The 25,821-nt window shown below is 45.4% G+C and overlaps 1 protein-coding gene across 1 annotated transcript in view; it reads left to right on the plus strand.

Annotated features, from left to right (window-relative positions):
- Nucleotides 1–18,925, plus strand: part of LOC144889791 (uncharacterized) — a 107,725-nt gene extending 88,800 nt beyond the window's left edge. The window contains exon 2 of the mRNA XM_078770992.1: nt 17,915–18,925. Within this exon, the coding sequence (XP_078627118.1) occupies nt 17,915–17,935 (21 nt within the window). The 3' untranslated portion in view covers nt 17,936–18,925. The remainder of the gene's footprint in view (nt 1–17,914) is intronic.
- The last annotated feature ends 6,896 nt before the right edge of the window (nt 18,926–25,821 follow it).

Below are 25,821 nucleotides of genomic sequence, written 5' to 3' on the forward strand. Positions count from 1 at the left end.
TGTGCTTGATTATATGTACCTGTCAGCAAGAGGTGTGGCTGAAATAGCCGAATCCACTAATTAGAAGGGGTGTCCGTATACTTTTGGTCATGTAGTGTATCTCCGTGATGAAGTTGATTCTGAGGACCTTTCTCTCTCTCTCACCACAGACAGGTTGGTGGTCTTTCTGTCTTCTACCGAATCCTCTCCAGCCTTGCACTCTCTGCTATTTCTGTGCTCGGTCCCTCAAATATTCCTTCACGACGCACAAGATCTTTTAGCAACCCTCTTCTGGTGAAACTGCAAAAATCGAGACTCTCTGCTCATCTTCACTCTTTCATTCCTCTTCCCCCCCCCCCCCCACCCCTCCTCTGGTACAAACTCCCACACTCTCTTCAATCCCACTCCTCCCTCCAGGTCTTCAAAACAGCTGTTCACAACCATGTCTTTTCTTCCCCCATCCAAAACCTTGATATTTTCTACCCCCGTTAATAAACCCCCAAACCCACCACCTTAAAATTCCCTGTTTTCTTTCCTGAAAGCCCTGTCGTGTCCATCTTCTTTATCCCATGTACCCCGCCCCCAACGCTCTCTCTTCCACAGGTATCCTGGTGTCCCTGTTCCCTTCTGCTGTTGTGCTTCCCTCTCTTTTCCCCTCTTGTCTCCTGCTCCCTTTATTATATGTTCTATTTGTTTGCTCTTATACGAGCTTCTACTAAGTATACAAAAAAAAACTTGTGACATAATAAGGTGCATCCTCCCCGAACACAGCAACCATCCATGAACTAGCCCCACACAGGAATTTACTTCCTGTTTCTTAAATTGTTAGATGAGTTCATCTTCAATGCACTTTCACGCACTTACATACACATACATACACTCACATCTGGGGTCTGCCTAGCAGGCATGTAAGACATCAGCCATTTTAAAGCTCGCAGTGTTACTGTGAGAAATCTCTGAGGATATCCCGGAGACTCAATAGCTCAGTGGGCTGTCACCACGTAAGTGATGAGGTCCGTGGGTTCGAGTCAAGATTTTTTCACACGAGCCCCACGCAGGAATTTACTTCCTGTTTCTTAAATATATATACGTATATATATACAGTCACGTGAAAAAGTAAGTACACCCTATGTAAAGTTTTGACTTTTTCAACATATTTCAACATACAGCTATTTGATCTCATTTCAACAATATTGATAGATAAAGGTGATATAATATAACAAATATCATGAAACATTTACATTTTGTAGTCCATTGTATAATTGAAATAAACATAAATGCAAATTTCGCATGTGGAAAAAGTAAGTAAACTCCATGAAATTAAAAAAAAATCTTTTTAACATATGTGGACATATCAATATTTGATCTTCATTTAAACAGTATCAAAAGATAAAGGTGATCTAATTGAACAACAAAACAATGTAAAATTGACTTTGCAGTAATTTATTAAACAAAAAATTGTTGCACAGCATGCACAATTGCATGCACAGCTCGTTTCAAATCCCCCCACATCTCGATGGGATTTAGATCTGGGCTTTAACTTGGCCATTCCAGAACCCTCCATTTCTTTCTTTTCAGCCATTCCTTGGTGGATTTACTGGTATGTTTAGGGTCATTGTCATGTTGCAAGGTCCACCTTCGGTTGAGCTTCAACTTTCCGACAGATGGCCTCACATTATCCTCAAGCACCCTCTGGTACAATGAAGAATTCATAGTGGATTCGATGATGGTGAGCTGCCAAGGCCCTGATGCAGCAAAGCTGCCCCAAACCATAATATTTCCACCACCATGCTTTGCAGTTGGTATCGGGTTCTTGTGGTCAAATGCTGTCTTTGGTTTTTGCCAAACATGTCTTCTGGTACTGTGGCCAAATAGCTCTACCTTTGACTCATTTGTCCAGAGCACATTGTTCCAGAAGTGCTGGTCTTTGCATAGGTGTTCATTGGCAAACTTTAGTCTTGCCCTGATGTTCTTTCTGGACAGCAAAGGTTTCCTCCTGCCACACCTCCCATGTCGATCAAATTTGCGCAGCCTCTTTCTAATGGTAGACTCGTGCACTTTGACATAAACAGTGGCAAGAGCTACCTGTAGGTCCCGTGATGACATTCTGGGGTTCTTAGAGTTTTCTTTCAGCATCTTGCGGTCTGCTCTCGGGCTGAACTTGCTGGGGCGGCCTGCCCTGAACAAGTTGGCAGTTGTTTGGAATCTTCTCCACTTGTAGATGATCTTATGGACAGTCGAATGATTGATTTCAAATTGTTTGGAGATCTTTTTAAATCCCTTCCCAGACTCGTAGGCATCTATAACCTTCTTTCTGAAGGCATCAGAGAGCTCTTTTGATTTAGGCATTGTGACACCGCACACTTCAACAACAAAGAGAAAACCAAACTAAATGTCTGAGGTTTAAATAAGACAGGTTCCTCCAAGATCCTCTCCAACGATGTTCTAATCATTTGCACCTGAGCTGGTGCACCTGATTCTAATTTTAGGTATTTGAAGTAGTGATAAATGTAGGGGTGTACTTACTTTTTCCACATGCGAAATTTGCATTTATGTTTATTTAAATTATACAATGGACTACAAAACGTAAATGTTTCATGATATTTGTTATACTAGGGCATGCCCGTACTATATCTATATCTAAAATTATATCCCCCCCCTCTATTTACATGAAATGGTTTGGTCCAAAGCGAACGGCTTGCGAGTGGTGACAATCCCCCCCCTCTATTTACATGCAATGGTTTGGTCCAAAGCGAACGGCTTCCGGAGTTTGGTAAAGAAATCGCCATCGCGTGCACAAACGCGCAGGAAAGCGAATGAATCGCAAATTCGTTTTTATTAGTTGTAAAACATAGTTTAACGCCAACATAGTTTGCAAACGTGAAATAAATGAATACGCTCTCAAATGTGCCATCCGAGGCAGAGTGTGCCCGCCACGTTCGGCACACGCGATCGTTCGCTGCTCTCTGATTGGTTGAATCGTTTTTTGGACATAGCTCGGTAAGTAATTGTCCGATTAATATGAAACCTTGAAAAGGCACATCCTCGGGTCCCCAGCAATATACCTGGCAAGTTAAAAGTATATCGGACCCGTGGTTGTCGAGAAACAGCGGTCACAGACAAACGTACAGACAGACAGACAGAGATTACTGGAATTATAGATAGATTATATCACCTTTATCTATCAATATTGTTGAAATGAAGATCAAATAGCTGTATGTTGAAATATGTTGAAAAAGTCAAAACTTTACATGGGGTGTACTTACTTTTTCACATGACTGTATATATATATATATATATATATATATATATATATATATATATATATATATATATATATATATATATATATATATATATATATATATATATATATATATATATATATATATATATATATATGTATATATATATGTATATATATGTATATATATATATACATATATATATATATATATATACATATATATATATATATATATATATATATATATATATATATATATATATATATATATATATATATATATATATATATATATATATTGTAACGAATTTGAGAAGTGTAACGGTTTTGAGAAGTGTAACAATTTTGGAGAAAGTGTAACGAATGTGAAAAGTATGGTTTTGTTGTGTGTAACACCCTCGTAATGTAAATAATGGTCGCAGCCGTCCTCCTAGTTAATTCCATGAAACTTACACACAGGCCACGATATATCTTTTTAAATAGTTTATTTCCTTATTCTATGTAGGCTAAATATGTGTTTCCCACTAGATTGACTCTGCATTGCATCAAACGAAATAAAGCGTAGGCCCCTCCGATGATCCATGGCAGCTCAAGTGCCAGGGATTCCCCCACTTGAGCTTTGACAGCAACCGTTTATTGCAGTACTGAACTGCTGTGCAACGTGACGGCGCCTTACCTGCAGCTGCTGACCGGTTTTCGCCATTTGCAGCCATTACGAACAAGGGGAGTGGCTAGAGAAGATGGGTCGCCCCCCTCGTCATAGGGGGGAGGAGTAAGTCGGCCCCGCTCATCCAACCCAGAACAAGGGGTTTGGCTAAGAGAGGGCGGAGCGGGAACCCCCGAGAAAGTGCGTGAAGGTTCGGCGAAAAACCAATATCAGCCGCCGCGGGACGCACTCCACCCTCTTGCTCTGACCCCGTCCTCTTGCTTGCTGTCGCTCGTTGTTGCTGGGGAGAAGGAAGACGCCTGAACGAGCAGTTGTGTGCGAGCCATCGTGCGACCAGCTGCGCTGCAGCTAAGGGGGCAGCTAAGGGGCCGCAGGCCACGAAAAGGACGTGCCAGGCAGCAATCCACGCTGGACCCTCCATTGCCTCCCAAAACAACCATCCATCCTCAAGCCATACCTGCCTGCAATATCCCCCGTGTAAGTGTGAACGTCGTCTGTCCTAATCGTTGTCCTGGGGTTAAGTAAATTGACTAGTATAAGCTAACGATTCACTGTGTGACTGCTTCTTCCATCCATTGCTTGTAAATAACTTTGATCGCTCCTTCTTTTTGCTTGTGTGTATAATAAATCCTGTTATTCCTCCGTACTCTGTCTTCTTCTCTCTTCCTTCTCTTTCGGTCGCTTTAGAGGTTTCCAAATTGAATATCTGTGGTGCGATCTGGTCAACGTTGGGGGAGTCGGGCCAATCGGGGATCCTGTAACGGTCGCGGTGGACCATCCGCTCGGCCCATAATAACATCTTAACCGCGTCCGTAACAATTGGTGTCTAGGAGTGGGATACGAGGCCCGAACCAAATTTTAAAAACGTGTAGAAAAAAAAATTTGGTCAAAATTACGAGCTGCCGAAATTTCGTTGTTTTATAAAACCCGAATTTTGAGATCGCGCCATGGACAATCAAGGCGATCGGATGTCGGTGGGGGAGATAGACGGGTTAGGGGTAACCCAGGACCTCGGGGAAATGTATATGGAGGATGTGGTTGAGGGGGTATCAGATGCACAAAATGGCGTCCTCGCGCACGAGGTTTCGGGCGCACAAGATGGCGTCCTCGCGCACATGGTTGTTGCGGCACCAAATGTAGCCGCGCCCATGGTCGCGGTAGCCGAACCCGAGATGCCAATGGATTTGAACCTGTTTATGAAACAGATGATGGCCTTTATGGTAAAAACAGACGATAATTTCAAAGGGATGGAAAACAGGATGGGGGACAAAATGGGGGAAATGGGGGGAGAAATGGGGGAACGGCTAGAAGCTAAATTTGAGGGGTTAGACAATAATCTTAAGGGATTAGACAAGAAATTTGAGGGATTAGACAATGGGTTAGAGGGGGTGAAAAATGGGTTAATGGGGTTAGAAAATAGGATGGAAGACAAATTGCGGGAAATAGGGGAACAATCTGCCAGGGAAATCAAACGAATGGAGAACCAGATAGAGGAGGTGCAAATCGGGTTAGAAAGTAAACTGGATGCTCAGAGGGATGAATTGGGACAGATGAGGGTGGCATCTACAAAAGAGATGGAGGAGATGAAAGAGGGGATACGACGAGGTGTAAGTGAGGAGGTTTCGGGGCTACGCGAGGAGGTAAAGCGAGGTGAGAAGCGTATGGAGAAAGAGGTGAGAAATGGGACGGCAAAGTTCCAAGGGGGAATAGAAGATCTGACGGAGGAGGTGGAACAGCTGACAGAGGGACAGACGGAGTTAGTGGAGCAGGTTCAAAAGAACACTGCGGTACTAGGAGGGTTAAAAGCGACACAAAGAGACATCAAGGAAGACTTAATAGCGACACAGAGGCAATGTCAGATGGTACGTGAGGGACTGACAATGAGGTTGGACGAGGTGACAGAGGTAATGGAGACAAAGGACCGGCAGGTGAGGATGCACATAGAGACGGTCACGGTAGCCTTAGAGGACGAACTTGAGGAGACGCACCGGGAAATAAAAGAGGTGAAGCAAAAATTAGAGGAAGTGGAAGAAGAGGTGAGTGAAATTAAGAAGAGACGGACAGAAACTAAGAGAGAAATACAGGAGGAGGTGATGGAATATGTACAAGGTCGGTGCTCAACTCATGATGTGTTGCTCACTAACCAAATAAAGGGTGTGCAGGTGGCAAAAGAGGTGCGGAGACGAGGTGCCAAGGTGAGTGGCGAAATATTTGGCAATGTATATGATGTGAGGAAAGCTTCAGTCGGCTTGGGGATTGGTTTGGATCCGGGTGTTCGTGAAAGGCCGTTGGTGAAGTGTGCGACAGGTCTGGTGTGCGAAAAACGAGGTGTGCAAGAATGTCCGACCATGGGGTGTGTGAGGAAAAAGTGCGCGCCGACCAGTGAGTGTGCTGTCGAGAGTGAGTCAGTCGTAGCGCGTGTGCGAGGGAGCACATGGAAGCGCGGTGTGGCGAGTGTTACGGAGGAAGTAACGAAAGAGTGTGCGCAAGAGGATGCGCGAAAAAGGTGTGTAACGGACAGGTGCATGGGGAAAAAGTGCACTGTCAAGAGTGAAGGAGAATGCACGCCTGTGGTGAGAGTTACAGAGGATGTAACGAAAGAGTGTGCGCAAGAGCATGCGCGAGAAAGGTGTGTAACGGACAGGGGCATGAGAAAAGAGTGCGCGGTCGAGAGTAAGGGTGAGTGCGCGACCGAGAGTGGAGGTGAAAGTAGTGAGAGTGGCACGGAGCGTGAGTTAGTTGTGACAGGTGAGCGAGGATGTACACCTGGAATGGAAGGATGCACACCTGGAATGGTAGAGCGTGTGTGGGAATGCACACTTGAGTTGGTCGTGAGGCACGTGGTTGGGTGTGCGAGTGAGAGCACACCTGTAATTGTCACAGAGGAGGTGACCGAGGAGGGGGCGCGAAGAGTTGTGTTGGTGAGGTGTGCGAGCGACGAATGTGTGCCAAGGTGTTCGGTGGTCAGGTGTGTGACCAAGTCTGTGAGTGGAATGAGTGTACCTGGGTGTGTAAGAGAAGGTGCAATGACCAAGAGCAGAGAAACGGCTGGATGTATGAGCAAGAAAGGGGTAGCGTATGCATGTAAGCATGCAGGTGAGGCATCGACGGTAACCGGGTTAGCGGTTAGAGAGACTTATAGACGAATCGGGCCCTCGGTGCGTGCCGGGCTTCACGTGCCGCGAGAACAAGCGGGGATCCGAGCCACGGCGGGTTCGAAAGGACCGCCGTACGCGATCCACGCTGTGCCTCGCTTGGAACGGCCGCGTCCGGGCTCCACTAGGCGGAGCGGGCAGCCCGATAGCAAGGGTCGTCATGGCGATCACTTTTTATTGAGACGTTCCGGCAGGTCGAGATCGGGCAATTGGATGGCTCCGCGCCGAGGTGGTGCGTGGGATCTCGGCACGGGTAAGCCCCCGTCCCTGCACCGAGTGCCGGACGCATCCAGCCGCCGGCACCAAAGAACCCGCGTTCATTGCTCGGCTGTACAAAGCCGAGCTTTGGAAGGGAATTGGCGCACCGAGAGGATCTAATAAGTAGAAGGGTGATGAGGATAGTGTTTTGGCCCCGAAATTAGAAAAAAGCAAAATTTGATGATGGTAGAGTGATTGGCAAATTTTTGATTTATTGAATTTGGACGAACAAAATTTATAGTGAGACCCCCGATGTGGTGGGATGGCAAATCCACCATCCCTCACAGACGGGGGGCAAAGGAGCACTAGTTTATGGGGTTGATGGCAGTGAAAACTAGCCCGGGTGGGTTAGGATATTGTGTGTAGGGACCAAGAAGATGACATTAGGTGACGTTAAGGTTAGGTAGTGACAAGGATACCTGTAGTGGGGACGCAGGTAGATTAGTGTGGATGATAATGACGAGGGAGCGCAATAGTTTAAAGGGACGACTGGGAAGCGCAAGTTTCAGAGGGGAGTAGTTAGATGAGATGATGCCGTGTGTTTGAGGATTGAACAGGTGTGCAACTGAACAGGTGTATGGAGCAGTGTATGAGTGAGTGAAGGTGATTGTGCATTGTGCTGACCCAATGGTCCAGGAAGAGGAGGAGGGTGCAGGTGGCACCAGGTGTGAGTGCACAGGTGTGCAACAACAGGTATGGAGAATGGTAGTGTGGAATAAATGGAGTATTGGAATGGATGGTCGTGGAGTGAGTATGGTGGAAATTGTGGAGTGGAGTGGATGGTGCGAAGGTGTGAATGGGGGAAGAGTGGACCCCATCACGGATACCCGGGGCGGGTAGAGTAAGTGTTAGGTAGAGGGTATAGGTAAATTGTGGTTGGATATTGGCATCTGTGGTGCGGGTGGAAGAATGGTGATTGGATGGGTGCATTAGTGTTGTGGAAATGGCTGGGCGTGTAGCCTGTTAGTGTGTGTAGTTGGTTTGGGCACTCCACCACTGTGAGGATGTCGGCCAGGTGAGGCCGCAGGTGGGCTCTGGGAGCCGGTAGTTGTGGATGGGGCCCGAGGATCCGGAGGACGGACCCGGGTAGCCCAGTGCCAGAGGGCACCGAGTGGGGTGACAGAGCCAGGAGGGGCCTTCCCAAATTAGATAGGTTAGGTAAGGAGCAGGTAAGCTCGGGTGGCAACTGCAGTGGTGGAGGTGTGAAGGTGGGTAGACCTGCTGGGAGAGCTACACGTCGCAGCCCAGAAATTGTGCGAGGGCACCGGGAGATGAATCGGGGGAGTGAGACCCCAAATTGAGAAGCACCACAGTTTGGTCAATGGGAAATGGTTGTTAGAACCCATAGTGTAAGTGGCCAATGGATTGGCAGGGAAAGACCCCGGGTAGTGTAAAGAGTGTTAAGGTCATTTAGAGGATAGTTAGGATTGGAGTCTCCTTGCACCATCTGCATCCACTCACCTGAGATGAGGTAACTCCACACCATGCCATGTTTTATTATTTTTCATTAATGCAAATGTTTTGGATTGTGAGACGCATCATGACGTGGGTGTGACATTGGGCGTAATTCCAGCTCTCCCTCCTTATGAGGATTGATGATGAATTGGTGATGGCAAATTTTGAAGTAGAGGGATTGGAGACGAATTTGGTGTAGAAGGGAAAGATGGGGAAGACAAGACGTAGAGACGAATTTGTAAAGGTGTAAATTCTTGTAAATATGGGGTAAGGGCAAGGGTAGTGTAGGTGACAGGGGGGGTGACGTACGGTAGGGACGAGTTTTTCTCACTTCGCTCTCCGTACGCACTTCACCCTGCATTGCCTTTATTGACGTGTACCCTTGTGACCTTACCCCTCGCTCATTTGTCTTCCCCCCTTTTGTCTCCCACTTGAGGACCTGTGCGCCATTGGGCGCCGAGGGGAGCGTGCGTGAGATGGCCATTGTGCGCACGAGATTCTCAGAACCAGCATGCATTGCGTTGATGTACCACTTTATGGACCGCTGTTCTGCGGCCAAGTACCACTTGATGGACCCCAGGTTCTGGGGCAGGGCACCTCTGTTGGAGACCGCCATAGTGGCCAGGGAATCTTGCTTGCGGACCTCGGTAAGGCGGCACCTATGCCAAACAGGTGGACCACCCTTAGTTGGCCCCTGCGGCCCTAAATAAAAATGAACACAAGTTGTGCTTTTTATTATTTCCAAGTAGGCCGCATGAAGCCAGAAGACTTCAGGAAGAACATCGGCCCAGCAGAGAAAGAGAAGACCACCACCAGTTGTTTTGTTGTGTTTATTATGAACCGTGGTGACTGTGCACCGAGTGGTGCTTTTGGTGCTTTTGTGGTGCTTGGTGGTGCTTTTGGGTGCTTTGGTGGTATTGGTACTGGTGCATCGATGCAATGCGTGTTGTCTCCTCCCTCCCAACAGGAATTTATTTTTCTTGTTCCCTAAAAAAAAAAAAAAAACACAGGTCCTGGGTTGCGTTGTAAATAAGAAATAACGTCACTGTAAATAATGCTCCCCACCGTAAATGTATAGTTTGAGAACAATTCCGTAATTCGGTTAGCTGTGGGCTTGAGTCTGTTAGACAGGGTGCAATGCAATAGGGGGACATACTTATTTGTGTTTTAAGATTGTCACACTCAGGGTCAGGTTAATTGTAGAGGGAATTACACCTACGTGTCACACTAAGTTAAAGTTTTGTAGGCCCGAGACGGGCCTGAAGAAAGGAGGGTGCAGTGTAACGAATTTGAGAAGTGTCACGGTTTTGAGAAGTGTAACAATTTTGGAGAAAGTGTAACGAATGTGAAAAGTATGGTTTTGTTGTGTGTAACACCCTCGTAATGTAAATAATGGTCGCAGCCATCCTCCTAGTTAATTCCATGAAACTTACACACAGGCCACGATATATCTTTTTAAATAGTTTATTTCCTTATTCTATGTAGGCTAAATATGTGTTTCCCACTAGATTGACTCTGCATTGCATCAAACGAAATAAAGCATAGGCCCCTTCGATGATCCATGGCAGCTCAAGTTCCAGGGATTCCCCCACTTGAGCTTTGACAGCAACCGTTTATTGCAGTACTGAACTGCTGTGCAACGTGACGGCGCCTTACCTGCAGCTGCTGACCGGTTTTCGCCATTTGCGGCCATTACGAACAAGGGGAGTGGCTAGAGAAGATGGGTCGCCCCCCTCGTCATAGGGGGGAGGAGTAAGTCGGGCATTGTCGGGCAGTAAGACAAACACAGACCGCATACAGTGCATTCAGAAAGTATTCAGACCCCTTCACTTTTTTCACATTTTGTTATGTTGCAGCCTTATGCTGAAATCGTTTAGATTCATTTTGTTCCTCATCAATCTACACTCAATACCCCAAAATGACAAAGAGAAAACAGGACTTCAGAAAGTTTTGCAAATTTATTAAAAAATAAAAACTGAAATATCACATTTACATAAGTATTCATACCGTTTGCTATGACACTTGAAATTTAGCTCAGGTGTCTCCCATTTCTCTTGATCATCTTTGAGATGTTTCTACACCTTGATTGGAGTCCACCTGAGGTAAATTCAATTGATTGGACATGATTTACAAAGAAACACACCTTTCTATATGATGTCGCACAGTTGACAATGCATATCAGAGGCAGAAACTCTAACATGAAGTCCAAGGAACTGTCCGTAGAACTCCGAGATAGAATTGTGAGGAGGCATATATCTGGGGAAGGGTATAAAACAATTTCTAGAGAGTTGAAAGTTCCCAAGAGCACAGTGAGCCCCATCATTAGGAAATGGAAAGAATATGGAACTACCCAGTCCCAGACTCTTCCTTCTTAGATAATTTGTACTTTGTTGAAGAACTGTATAATGATAAAAAGGTAGACACTTTCAGTTATGAATGGACAACGTATCCATCATGTGTTTTTAAACCTGATCAAGATTCCAAGGAAGGTTACATCATGTGCAAAGGGCACAAATCTGACTGCATAGCTGCCGTAAAGAATCACCTTGGTGATTCATGGGTACGAGAAAATAATCCTGCTCCCTCGGATCTTTGAACCGTGTTTGTAATCTCCACAATGCAATTTGTTCAACGATATCAAGATCATGGCTGCTTAATGTTTGGTGAGCTCCAAAGAAGTATTTAGAGAAAATACTGGCTTCGATGCCAGCACTTGTGACTGTATCAATTTTGTCGGTGACAGATATGATGTTGACCTCAACAAAAGTTTGAAAAGTGAGGAAAGATTCAAACTGTTCTGTTGAAGTCAAATGACCCATTCAAGCTTCCTGGGATATCATGCGTAGCTCATGAAGATGCTGATAGCCGTATCTTCACACATGTTACATTCTGTGTATGTATTTATGGATATCAGAGGGTGCTGTGCATGTGACAGATACAGATGTGCTATTGATGGCCTTGTACTGCTGTATGCGCATTCCTTTCTGAGACGAGGTGTGATTTGACAAGTCACATATTTGTATTTTTCCTGTCACAAAATTGCTGCTGATCTAACCAGTGTGTGCAATGCTGATTCATCTGTCACATCAGTCCTGCTAAGTGCACACATTTTGAGTGGTTGTGATACTGTGAGCTATGCATTTCATCACAGCAAGAAACGTGCAATGAAATTTGCCCTTGAGAATGTTGCCATTTTGCAAGCTTTGGCACATTATGGTGAACGAAATAGCAATCTAGATGGTAAATACAGAAGTTCAAAATACAGCAAAGGTTTTCTTCAAGGGGCTTTACTGTATGCACAATTTGAAGGTGATTTTAATGAATTTTGAACACACATGTTTGCCACAACAAAGGGTGATCTACATAGTCTACCACCAATGGAATGTGCCTTCTACTTCCATATGCTGCGCGGATTGCACCAAATGGCAGTTAGTAAAGGAGCGCATGAGTTTGACCCAATACTCCCAGAGGCATTGTCATTTGGATGGTACACTGGTGCCAATTATGATGGACAAACAAAGCCATCATTTGCAAAACAGAGCAAGTACTGTCGTTGCATAAAGAGCAGATCGATGACTTCATAGTTGTTCATGTGCAAAGTCTAAAGCAAAGTGTGTGGTGTTGCCTGCAAGTTTGCTGCCAATGCAAACCAGTGTGGCAGGTTGGAGAGTTTGCTCCAACCTGCCAGGTTGGAGCAAACTCTCCAACCTGGAGCAAACTTTCCAACCTCAACCTGGAGAGTTTGCAAGACAATGACAGTGATTAAATATGTTTTGATTTGAATAGTGGCTCATGATTTGGTGTTTTTAGATTTTGAAGAATCGTTGCTAGTTGGCCAAACTAGGCTTGTAGAAAGACAAAAATACCAAATTCCAAAGAAATAAAGTGTATTAATCTTGTGAATTCACGATATGATGTTTCATTATGAAATAATGTATATACGTTGTTCTACAATATAAATAGAAATGTCAAATGAGTCGCAGGACATGACATGAATGCACAAAATCATGAGAATATGCCTGGACAAAAATAAAAATAGAGGGGAGGGATTGATATACTGCTCAAATGAGGACTCATGTTCAGCTACACTATTCTATGTTTGTTGTAATCTTACTAATCTATGCAGGGGTCATCAGAGGTAATTTTGATATCAATTATATTGTTATATCATGTATATTTCGAGTAGTACCTGCATTATGGACAATAATGTGCGATACAAATACTGAAATCGAATTAAAATAATTTATTTTTAAACATTTTTTGTTGATTTTTCTTATTTTCTCAAAATGTATAAACTTTGTGGGCATTTTTTACATACTATATGCAAAGTTAAATGAATATGTATATAAACAAGGAGAAAAAGACATAAAAAGTGATAGCCCCCGAGGTTTTAGTAATTTTGTTGTTCGGAGTTAAAGGCCGCCAGTCAGCCATCTTTCGTCGGATTACAAAAATAAATCTTCTGCACATGTATACTCTCATGTGTTGTCTTTGTGCCAAGTTTGAACAAAATCGGTTCATGCATGTCTGAGAAATGGTTGGGGACACGTTTAAGTAACAAAATGGCCACAAGTTGGCCATCTTGAATCTGATCTCGAAAAAAAATGACGTGCATATGTAAGCCATCATTCATTTTCTGTGTGCCAAGTTTGAACAAGACCAGTAAATGCATGTCCGATAAATGTTTGAAGACGTGTTCAACATCGTTTTTTTACAACTAAAATATGCCGCCAGTCGGCCATCTTTGATCGCATTGTGGAAACAAAATGATGTGCACATGTATACGAACATGGTTTGTCTTTTTGCCAAGTATGAACAAAATTGGTCCATACATCTCCATGATATGGTTGCGGATGCACACACGGACGGATGGAGGGACAAGACCCAATCTATAAGCCCTCCGTTTCGGGCTAAGTCTAATGAGGGCTAATAATGTTATGTGTCTTGATTTTGATTATTCTGCAAGGAAAATGTAATTTTTGTCAATATCGTGTTTTTTTTCTCAATCATGATACACATGGGATCACCTTTTTCACAAAACCTAAATTTTGCAAGAGCTTTGGCTGAGCAGACCTCTTTATTTATATTACAAGAGACTGCAAGTTATATTGCGTGGTGTATAGTTCAACTATTTTTTGGACGTCTGAATCCCCAACTAATAATAAACCGGATGAAATTTCGACATGGGCCTAGTGTGAAAAAATTGTGACTCAACCCAGGATTTGCACCCAAGGACCTCATCGCTTCTACGGCAATAGCACATAGAATTATTGAGTCTTTGGGTCAACCTCGGAAATTTCTCACACGAAGACTGTAAGCTTTACTTTATCATGGCCGACGTCATATAATATATTGTCACAGCATCAGGGTTCAGTGATTACCATGAGGGGGTTCCTCGGACCTGCTCCATGACCTCCTGTCCTGAAGCCACCAGCCCACGGATAACTCTGCGGCCCGACAGGTGGTTAAGCAACCATGGAGTCGGTTGGGATAATTGGGCCTAACAGGGTCCTCTCGCCTTTATGTCGTGTTACCTGTTGATCACCCCATGACCTCAGCAAAGGACCGCACTCTCAGTGTTCACCCATCTTCCAACTACTCTTTCTACTATGGCCGAGCGAACCATGAGTGAATGCTGACTAAACACGACTGAAGTGAAACAGTGGGGCATAACTCCCGGCTATTCACGACCTACACCCTTATATTAGATCAATGGAAGAAAGAACAAGAACGAAGCAGATGGAAAATGCACGACTATTTATTGGAAATCAATGGTGAAAAGCACTTTATTTGCAAGTCATTATTTACAGCTCTTTATTCACCAAAACCAAATCAAAGGCAAAAGGGAATGTATTCACAGCAAACACAAGCAAAGTAAAAAGATACCAAAAGAGCAGACTTATCCAAAACGAGTATTATTATACAATCTTAACACACACAATGAGGCAAGCTACCTGCATTCATTCTGCAAAGAAGAAAGGAAAAAAGAATAGAAAGAGGCAGTCTGGAGCATAGGAACAACTCTTTTCTTACACCAATGTATGTATATATATATATATATATATATATATATATATATATATATATATATATATATATATATATATATATATATATACAGACTTGGCATTTAATATGGAATATTTTTTTTTTCTTGACTTGGGTTTACTTTCTTCACTCAGTATATCAATCTGGTGAGTTTCTTTTACACTTTGGTGATTTATTTGTTCAAAGAACCATGTCACTGATTGTCTGTCGCAGCAAGAAGTCAACAACAGGATTATATCACAGGTGGCGTGGCAAAATGTACGGACAGGTGCATTTGATGATTGGCTTCACAATCGGGTATACAAGGGTTGTTGCGTTCTGTATTAGTGGAAAACAACTGCTGCACGTCTACAAAAGTTATTGCCGCTTCCTCTGGAGATGGTCCGTCAACTCGACAATGCTGTTTGTCATGGAGTGGTGGCTTTACGAAATTACGGCATGAAACAGCGTGCTATTGCTCGGCAGTATGGCATCACTCAAGGTCAGGTGTCAAAGATCCTGAAAAGAAATGCTCATAGGGGTGTCTCTCCTCCAATACCGAGGCCAGGACGTCCCCGCAGAACCACAAGGAGGGACGATCGCCAGCTGCACCGGTTAGTCCGCATTGGCCGTACCACGTCAGCTAATCGGCTTAGGGCTGAGTGGCAGCAACTGACAAATGTGCCTGTATCCAGAAGGCTAGTCAACCAACGACTCGTTCAAGCAGGCTATCGTGCCAGGCGTCCCCTGAGAAAGCCACGCCTGACCAGACAACACCGCCAGCGCTGATTGCAGTGGGCCAGAGAGCACCGTCAATGGCAGCCAGTACACTGGAATCACGTGATCTTCAGTGACGAGTCTAGATTTCTGGTCTATCGTCAAGATGGCCGCGTCTGAGTGCGCAGACAGGTGCATGAAGCATACAACAAAGATTGTATCATGCCAAGAGTCCAAGCTGGAGGTGGTGGGATGACCGTTTGGGCTGCTTTTCATGCAGGGGGCAAAACTGACCTGGTTGTTCTGAATGGAAACCTGAACCAGTTCAAGTACAGGGCCATTCTGGAAGAAACATTGCTTCCATTTGCTCATGCAGCCTATCGAGGAAACTTTGTCTTCCAAGATGACAATGCACGGCCTCATCGTGCTCGCATGATCCAACACTTTCTTGCTGACCGTGGTGTAGAGCATATGGGGTGGCCTGCCATGTCCCCGGATATGAATCTGATAGAGAACTTGTGGGCAGAATTAACGCGGCAAATCGACCACTTGGACCAGCAGCCGACCTCTGTGCGTGAATTGCAGCAGGCTATTGTCACTGCATGGCAAGCGATTCCTGTCCAAACCTTGGCAAATCTCGTGAACAGCATGCCTCAACGTGTACGTGCTCTCCTGAATGCTCGTGGGGGTTACACGAAGTACTGAACTGTAATTTTACTGTCCGTAATCTCAGTCGTAATTTAACTTTTGTTTTTGTTTAAAAAAATGTTGGCTAATGTGCAAAATAAAGAGATACTTCTGGAAAACTTACAGAAGTTTAACACAGTACTGTCCATGAATTGAGTTCGATATCAGTTTACATCACTTTCAAGGATCAATTTATTTGTTTCGAAATGTCAAATGTGGTTTTTGTTTCTTTTAAAGGTCACATAAAAAAATCGAGAATAATTTCAACATAATTCCAATGAACTTTTGGTTCTAAGACATCTTGAAAAGTAAGTTCACCCCCACAAAAAAATATTCCATATTAAATGCCAAGTCTGTATACGTATATATATATATATATATACAGTCATCCCTCGCTATATCGCGGTTCACTTTTCGCGGATTCGGTACATCGCGGTTTTTTCTCGCTAGTATATGTAAAATTATATCGCGGATTTTTCGCTATATCGCGGGATTTTGTGGTATAAATGTATTTTTATATACTATTATTTTAAATATTTTTGTGGTAAAATAAGCATTTTCTAGCCTAAAAAATTAAAAAACGTAAAGAAATAAGAAAAATACAGTATTTAAAACATATTACAAGAAATAAAATACTGTACATAGTGTACAGTAGAAGGGTAGACAAAGAGTCGTGCGTATGGAAAACGCCAGTACATTCATCATCGTCATCACCTTCATCGTCATCAGTACTGCACAGCTAATTCATCATCATCTTCATCACGCAAGTTGTAGTATTGAAGAGCCGGGGCTCTTGCTTGATACGGACGAAATGATGGGCAAGACACAAACTCGTCCGAGAAGATATTTATTCTCCAAACCAACTCGGGAACACTGAAAAGCCCATTTATCGGGCTGCATTATAAAGCACAACCAGAAACCGAAAGCCACGCCTCTCAAGCGTGGCCTGCTTCGGTGAATCGGTGGTCACGTGATCAACAGGTGTAGCTGATTATACCCGCAAAGCGCGGCACGCTTTAGCGGTCACGTGACCAGCCACTCTCGCGCCGGGAATCCCCGCCGGTGACGTCACCGGCTGGAGCAAGGAGATTCTGATGCTGGTCTTGCTTGGGGAACCCATGGGTAGCTGCAGTATCTTCAATGGTGAGTACCCATTAGAATTTTATATGTTGTTAAAATTACGTATGTTTAAGAGTGTAAAAAGTGTTTAAGAGTATAGGAAGTGTTTATAAGAGTATGGGAAAGGTTAATAAGAGTGTGGGGAGTTCATAATGCTTTAAAATATATATAAAAAATATATATATATATGGTCGCTACTTCGCGGATTTTCGTTTATTAGTGGGGGGGCCAATGTAGCAGATTGAAATGCCCGGTGAAATTGCTTGTTAATTTTTGGACACTGGTTGGGCTGTCTTTAGGGATGATATAAGTTCTAGAAAAAATATGTCTCCAATTGTTTCAAGTTCTTTATGGCGGCCATTTTGGATTTTCAAAATGGCGGATGTCGAAAACGTAAAATTCCATTATCTTGGCTTCTAAATGACCTAGAGTTTCGATTCTGGTGTCCAGTTGTACATTTTTGGGGATAGAGAATTGAATGAAACCTTCTTTAATAACCTACAAGGGATAAAAATAGGTTTTTATGGCACAGCCGAACCAGTGTCCAAAATCTAACTTAATGCACATCTATCTTAATTGTTATTTGTTATTTGTATGTTCCAGATTCGTGACCCTGAGCTATGATGGAGCCAAAAAGCAAGAAAACCAAGAAAGAAACTGATTTCACACTTTGCATTCAGTGCCAGGATCCCCAAGGTGCACTAGTGACTGAGCCAGCACTGGGCTCATATGCAAAGTTTCTCCAGTTCATCCAGGAGAGGGCACGATATGGTGATGCCGACTTCAAACAGATCAGCGAACGATTAAGCTGTTTCACTGCCACTGACTTGAGGAACAATAAAGCAAAGTGGCACCGGGCATGTTATGGATCTACATGCAACACTGCTCACCTGGAGCGTGCTAGAGTTCGCCACCAGAAAGCCTGCGAACATGGCGACACCCAGCATCTTCATAAGAGGTGTGGACGTCCTTCTTCTGCACCTGCCGCTGCAAGTACCTCAGGTTCTACGCAAGACGAGACTCTTCGCTTCACACGTTCATCATCAACTCCATTCAACAGAGACCTTTGTTTCTTCTGTCAAGAGGTCACTAAGGAAAGTGTACATGTTGTATGCACGTTCAACGCAGGTAAACAGCTGAAGAAAGCTGTTGAAGAAGGCAGCAACCACAAGTGGAAAGTTCAGCTGAGTGCTGCCATCAGTGCACATGATGCTCATGCGATCGACGTCAAGTATCATCTCCCATGCTGGGTGCAGAATGTCCAACGTGCTCCCAAGAGTGGGACATCAAGTGATGACAAAGAACACATACTGCAAGAAACTAATGTTATCAAAATAGCCGCAGACATTGAGTTTGTCAGCCTTGTTCGCTCTCTACTCCAAGCTGGTGAAATTCTCAACATGTCTGACCTGAAGTCGGTTTACTCCAGGATTCTTGACAATAATGGTGTGCACAATGTCCCATCACCTACTACCCAAGGCATGAAGGAGAAAATCAACTCTCACATTGATGACGTTCACTTCATGAAACCAAAACGTCGAAACGAGTCAGACTGTGTATTCTCCACTGCCGTGCGTGATGCAGCTGTCGAAGATGCAATGACGAAGACAAATGAAAAAAACATCGAACAACTGTTTGAGAGTGCCTCTGTTCTCCGCAGTGCCATTGCTTGTCAGAACAAGCACCCATGGCAATTTGAAGGAGAAATGAACACTGATGATGCTGAAAAGCATGTACCCAAAGTACTCTATGCTTTCCTCCGCTGGCTACTGGAAGGACCAGCCACGAGCATTGAGCCAGAGACTATGCGCTCAGCCACTATTCATCGAGATGTTATAACCATCAGTCAGAACATCATGTACGGCTACAAGTCAAAACGCCAAGTCACGTACAAGCCCAAAGAGCCAGATGCACCATTCCGCCATCGCTTAGAATGGCCACAGCAGCTTGCCGTTGCCATTGTAGTCCATCAGTCCACCAGAAACAAGAAGCTTCTGGATTTCCTGCATGGGTTCGGTCTGTCTGCTGATTATAGTCGGATCTTGCGGTTGGAGACACAGCTGGCCAACTCAGTCATAGAGTCTACGACAGAACAGGGTGTATACTTTCCAAGAACCATGCGCATAGGGACGTTTGTCTTCTTTGCAGTGGACAACAGTGACTTCAATGAAGACACACCTGATGGGAAGCGGACACTCCATGCTACAGCCTGGGCACTCTACCAACGACGGGAACATGCACCCTCCACAGATGAACATAGAACACTGACACTACATGACCGAAAGGCCAGACACCGCTCACTCAAGGTTCTGACTGCTCCAGACTTTGTTCCTTGCCAAGCACCAAACAAACAATCTGCCACAGGTACCACGTATAGCTTCAAGACACGGTCAAACCCAGATGTCACCAAGCCGTACTCTGCGACGGACACAGTGTGGCTACTTTCACGCACAATCATGCGAACAGCTGAAGCTGAGGACGTACAAGACGACATCATCCCACCAGATGACCAGCTGCAAGCTGCAGAACCCCAGCATGCTGACCCTGTTGGGTCACTCGTCCACGATCCAAAACAACCACCTGGCAGTAGGATCAAGCATCACGATATCCCAACTTGGACAGCCTACAACTCACTGCTCTCCTCTTCGAAGCCTCTGACAGAGGTCAACGCCCTGCCATTGGTAGCAGCACCAGCCCATGAATGGCAAACACTGATAACAGTCTTGAAACAGACACAGCAAATCAACTGCATGGTCATGGGTCCCGATAGGAAGACAGTGATCACCTTAGACATGGCCCTGTATGAGCGAGCCAAACAGCTGGAGATGACCAGAGATGACTGCAAAGGCAAGTGGGTACTGCGACTAGGGGAGATGCACACTGTGATGGCTGCACTGAGGGCTGCTGGGAATGCCATAGAGGACAGTGGTCTTGACGAGGCTTGGTCTGAGGCTGATATCTATGGCCCAACAACGACCAGACAAATACTGGAAGCCAAGCACATGAAGAGGGCTTTGGAGGCCCACATCACCACTGTCCAAGCCCTCTTCGACCTCTATGTGGACGAATTCTTCCAAGAGCATCCCCATCTGAGGGGCCCATGTACCCAGTCAGCACAACAGGTTGCCCAGAGCTGTCATCTACACAACCGAGAGGAGATGACAAGCGCGCAGAACAACATGCTAGCTGTCCTCGAGTCAAACGAAGTCCTGGAGGCCATGGCAAAGTTTGATGAGAGGAAAGAAGCCAAGAGTCCACTGTTCAAGTTTGTGCGACGCTACATGCGGATGATAATGCTGATATACACATTCATCCGTGCCACCCGTGATGGACAATTTGAGCTTCACCTGTCTTCACTGGATGAGATGTGCATATACTTCTTTGCACATGACAAACAGAAATATGCCAGGCTGACTCCCCGGTACCTTGCAGAGATGAAGGCCCTGAAGATGACAGATCCAGGGATCTACCAAGAGTTCATGGATGGGAACTTCAGTGTCCATAAGAATGAAATCCCCTTCTGTGCTGTAGGTGTGGACCATGCACTGGAGCACATCAACAGGATCATGAAGGTGACAGGGGGTATTGTGGGCATTACCCAGAATGCCAGTGCCCGCGAAAGGTTCTTTCTGACAGCACCAGAGCTGAGTAGGCTTGCTGAAGAAGCCCGTCAGATGGCTGGCTCACAATCAGCTACACGCAAGGAGCACCACGACCTATCAACCACAGTCTGGGCTCGGCAGGAAGACAGCATTCGTCGACTGAAGAATGTGATCAGAGAGTCCATGAATCCCATGACGCATGAGGGTGAAGACCTGACGACTATCATCACCAAGGTGGTGATGCCAGCTGAAGTACAGAAGGATGTCTGCAACCAAGATGAGATTGGTCAGAAAGCGTATAACACGTTTGTTGCAGAGCGCATCAACACAAATGAAATCAACCTTTGGGCCAGAATGGGAAAGGTCAAACTGAAGATGTGGAAGAGTGCCAGGAAAGCTGTGAAGCACAAACTGGCAGACAAGGTTGTAGAGCTGAAAGACGACAGGTCACTGTTTGCGCGCATGCTGATCGTGGCCCGCTCACGACCAGAGATCAACTTGAAGGATGCCATAGGTCAATATGAATTCACCGCGCTTCCACGAACCCTCTTTGCAATGGCTGGGACACTACTACCATGCACAGACAAAAGCAAGCTCATGGGCATCCTAGAAGATCTACCCAAGAAGTCAACTGGCACTGGTCAGCAGCCAGACGACGACAATCCTGAACATACTCCACCCCCTCCCAAGAAGGTGACTGTCATAGACGGCATGGCATTAGTGCAAGCAATGGGTAAGCCACAATGGGTCAAAACATGTGCCCAGTGGGCTGGCCATTTCAATGCAACACTGGACTGCAAGACCAACGGGTATGATGAAGTCCACCTCGTGTTTGACCGATATGATCTGCCAAATTCACTGAAAGAGGCCACACGGGAGAGGCGCCAAGGTGGCAAGCCGCCCACTGCTTACCACGTTCAAGACAGCACCCCGATTGGGAAACTGACAGCAAAACAGTTCCTGTCGCACACCAACACCAAAGATGAGCTAACTGTCTATCTGGCAAAGAAAGCTCTGTGTCACTTTGAGGGGACTACCAAGGTCTTCATCGTCACTTCAAGGCAGGATGTCTTCTCCAACTGCATGGATGTACAGCATCTCCGTAGCTCCCAGGAGGAGGCTGATACGAGGATCTTTCTTCACAGTCTAGATGCCGTCCGAAGAGGTGCAACACAGCTGTACATTCAGTCACCTGATACTGATGTATTCATCCTAGCACTCCACCGGTACCATGAACTATGCAAAGACACATACTTCATCACGGGTGTGGGGAACAAGAAGAGGCAAATCTCACTGGAACCAATAGTACATGAACTTGGTGTCAGGAAGGCTGCAGCCCTACCAGGATTCCATGCATTCACGGGAGCAGACCAGACTGGTCGGTTTGCCGGCAAGGGAAAGCTCACATGTTGGCAAGCCCTCAATAGGTGCTCTGTTGAGGTGGTATCTGCGTTTCATGACCTTGGGGCCTCTGAGGAGCTGAGAGCTGACACAGAAAGTGACATTGAGGCATTTGTATGCCAGCTGTATGAGCCTCGTACTACAGTTGTGGATGTGGGCAAGCTGAGGTGGAGACTGTTTACCAAGAAACAGCTAGAGGCACAGAAGCTGCCACCAACACGGGGAGCTTTACATGAAGCCATTGCTCGTGCACATTTCCAGGCCATGGTGTGGCATCAGGCTGATGTACCGGACCCCCAGCTTCCACAACCAACAGAACATGGATGGAGAGCAGAAGGAGATCAGCTGGTGCCCATCACAACCAAGGACCCTCCAGCCCCAGCTGCCATCACACATCTAATCAAATGTAACTGCAAGAAGACCCAATGCATGTCTCACTGCTCATGCAGGTCTCAGCATCTCAACTGTTCTGAGATGTGTATGTGTGGGGCAGATGAAGAGGTGTGTGGTAACACGGGTCAGGAGCGCCCCATGGGAATCGATAACACTGATGATGAGGAGGATGGAGATCCTTCAATGTAACAATGAACACTGCCAACTAAAAATATTGCACAAAGACATTATAAGTGTACATTTGAACACTAAAGTCCAGCCTTTATGTGATTTAGAAGTGAAAATGATGGGAAAAAAAAATATATATGTGTTGGAATAAGTGCGTGAAAATCCAAGATGGCTGCCATAAGAACCCTTTTGATCATATGTAGGTGTATAAATGTGTGTTTATTGGATTAAGTATCCGCAAATATGTACATTTGGACACCAAAATTAACACTCTAGGTCATTTAGAAGCCAAGATAATGACAATTTCGGTTTTCAACAAACGCCATTTTGATAATCCAAAATGGCCGCTATAAAGAACTTGAAAAAAATGGAGACATATTTTTTCTACAACTTCTATCATCCCTAAAGACAACCCAACCAGTGTCCACAAATTAACATTTGAATTCAACGGGAAAACATTGGCCCCCCCACTATATCGCGGGGGGTTCTGGAACGTAACCTCCGCGATAAACGAGGGTTCACTGTATATATATATATATATATATATATATATATATATATATTGTTGCGGATTCAGAGTACGCCACTCCCGTTACCAAGGGGGTGTTAGTCCCCTTGTCTGTTAAGCTGGCCGTCTGCGATCCTGGAAATTATGACGTCACTTCCGGTCGGGAGTAGCCAGGGTGATTGGTCAATAAAGTCCCAAATACCTCAGTGCTACCCCTGGCCATAAAGCGAGGAGATAACTCCCACCCGGGCTGCAGCATTAATGGATACGCCGAGCGAAGCGACCTGCGACTCGGGCCGGTAGCAAAAGACTAACCCGATTCCGAGCGATTGGCCAAATCGTGCCACCGGTACTCAATTGAGGAAATCACGAAAGCAATCGGATGAGAGGAAACCAAAGTAAAGGGAGAACAAAGATTTATTAATTACGTTCAAGAAAACCCGAAGAGGAAACAAAAGAAGGGCATATACAATAAGAAGAAGACGCAGCAGACACAGGGCAATCTTAAACACTCTTAATTATCACGCCCAGGACAACACAAACAGACTTACATGAAAGGGGAATAGCAGGAAGGAGGAGAAGGTCCAGGCAGATGGCAGGGGAGGAAGGTCCGGGCAGATGGTTCAGGTGTTGAGGTCCGGTTCCAGGTTCACGCTCCACGCTTTGGTTCGCGGCGAAACCCGGCAGGTAGCGCTGCTCGTATTACACAGTTCGTATCAAGCAATCGCCCAGCACAATTCGATCACAATAAGCAGTCCGTGGCGCAGTCCGTGGTGCAGTGCGCGTTTCTCAGTGAGTCCGTAAAAGGGCTTTGCGCTTGCGCTTATATAACGCGCACATGTATCAAGCCACATGCTTTTTAGGTCCGCCTACCGGTGAACATGCCTCGGCCCTGATTGGTCGCGAGGGTTCACCGGCTCCTCCCTTTGTGACACGTTGTTGGGGCTATGCCTTGCTCTGACAACTCCTCCCCCTTTTTCTCCAGTTTGACCGCGTGTGTAATGGCGTCTTGAGCCAGGCAGCGAACACTACTGGCAAGCCAAGGAACACAATTTGGAGGGAGGCTATGCCCCAAAATGAAGGGGATTGGTAAAACGGCCTATGTTATTTGATTAATGCAACGCAGAGTCAAACTATTGGAAACACAGCCTTACCTGAACTAATGAAATAACTGAAGAAGGTCCTATGGTGTCCTACGTGTTGCAAAATGGACTAACTGGGGTGCGACCTTTTTAAGTGAAGATAATTATTTACAAGAATTATTATTTACAACGTGAAGGTTCTAAAAACCGTAACACGGCACCCTTCTCTCCTCCAGGCACGTCCTGTGCCGACAAAACTTTAACTTAGTGTGACACTCAGGTGTAGTAACCCTCTACTTTTAACCTCACCCTGAGTGCGACAGTTTTAACAATTAAGTATGTCCCGCCTGCTGCGTTGCATTCTCCCTAACTGACTCACGCCCACAGAATAACCGAATTCGGAATTAATTTTCAAACTACACATTTACGGTGGGGGGCATTATTTACAGAGAACACTATTTTGATTATTTACAAAACTACACCCAGGACCTGTCTTTTTGGGAAACAAAAGCAGATGGTTTTGATAAGAGGAAAATCATGCCATGCACTGCACTGTACCGATACCACCAGCACCAATTAACAAAATGCACCAAGAGCACCATAAGCACCACCATGCACAAAAAGCACCATCCAGTGCACAGTCATACATTTCAGAATAAAATGATGCCTTGTGACATCTTCTCCGCTGGGCCGCTGGTTCTGGTTGTTTTCCTTGCTTGCTGCATATTTGGTAATAAAACAAAAGGGCACAAAACGCGTCAACGTTTCTTTTAATTACGGCCAGCAGGGGCCAACTAAGGGTGGTCCACTTGCATGGCTTATTGGCTTAGGGGCCACCTCAACCGTGGTCCGCAAGCAAGATTTCGCTGGCCACAATGGCCGGTCCCCAGCAGAGGTGCCAGGCCCCAAAACGTGGGGTCCATAAAGTGGTGCTCGGCCACAAAAAACGTGTGGTCCATAAAGTGGTGTACCGGTCCAGGCAGGCAAGCAGCGAGGGTGCAGGCGCACAACTGCGACACCTACACACTTTCGCCTCGGCACACAAAGAACACGGTCCATGAGTGCGGAAGGAAGACAAAGCAGGGTTAGCGGGGTGCAAGGGTGCAAGAGTACACATCAACACAAGGCAATGCAGAGTGAGGTTCGCTGTAGAGCGAGCGGAGAAAGCTCCTCCCTAGGGTACGTTCCCTCCTGTCACCTAACCTACCCTTGCCCCTACCCCGTATTTACACCATTTACAAATCCGTCGCTAACGTCCTGTCTTCCCCATATATCCCCTAATCCAAATTCATCATCAATCCCTCTGAACCAAATTTGCCATCAATCCCAATTCCTCATCAATCCCTCCCAAGAAGG

This window comes from Myxine glutinosa, chromosome 1 (assembly GCF_964187855.1).
Source record: "Myxine glutinosa chromosome 1, kmMyxGlut1.1, whole genome shotgun sequence".
Classification (NCBI taxonomy): Eukaryota; Metazoa; Chordata; class Myxini; order Myxiniformes; family Myxinidae; genus Myxine; species Myxine glutinosa.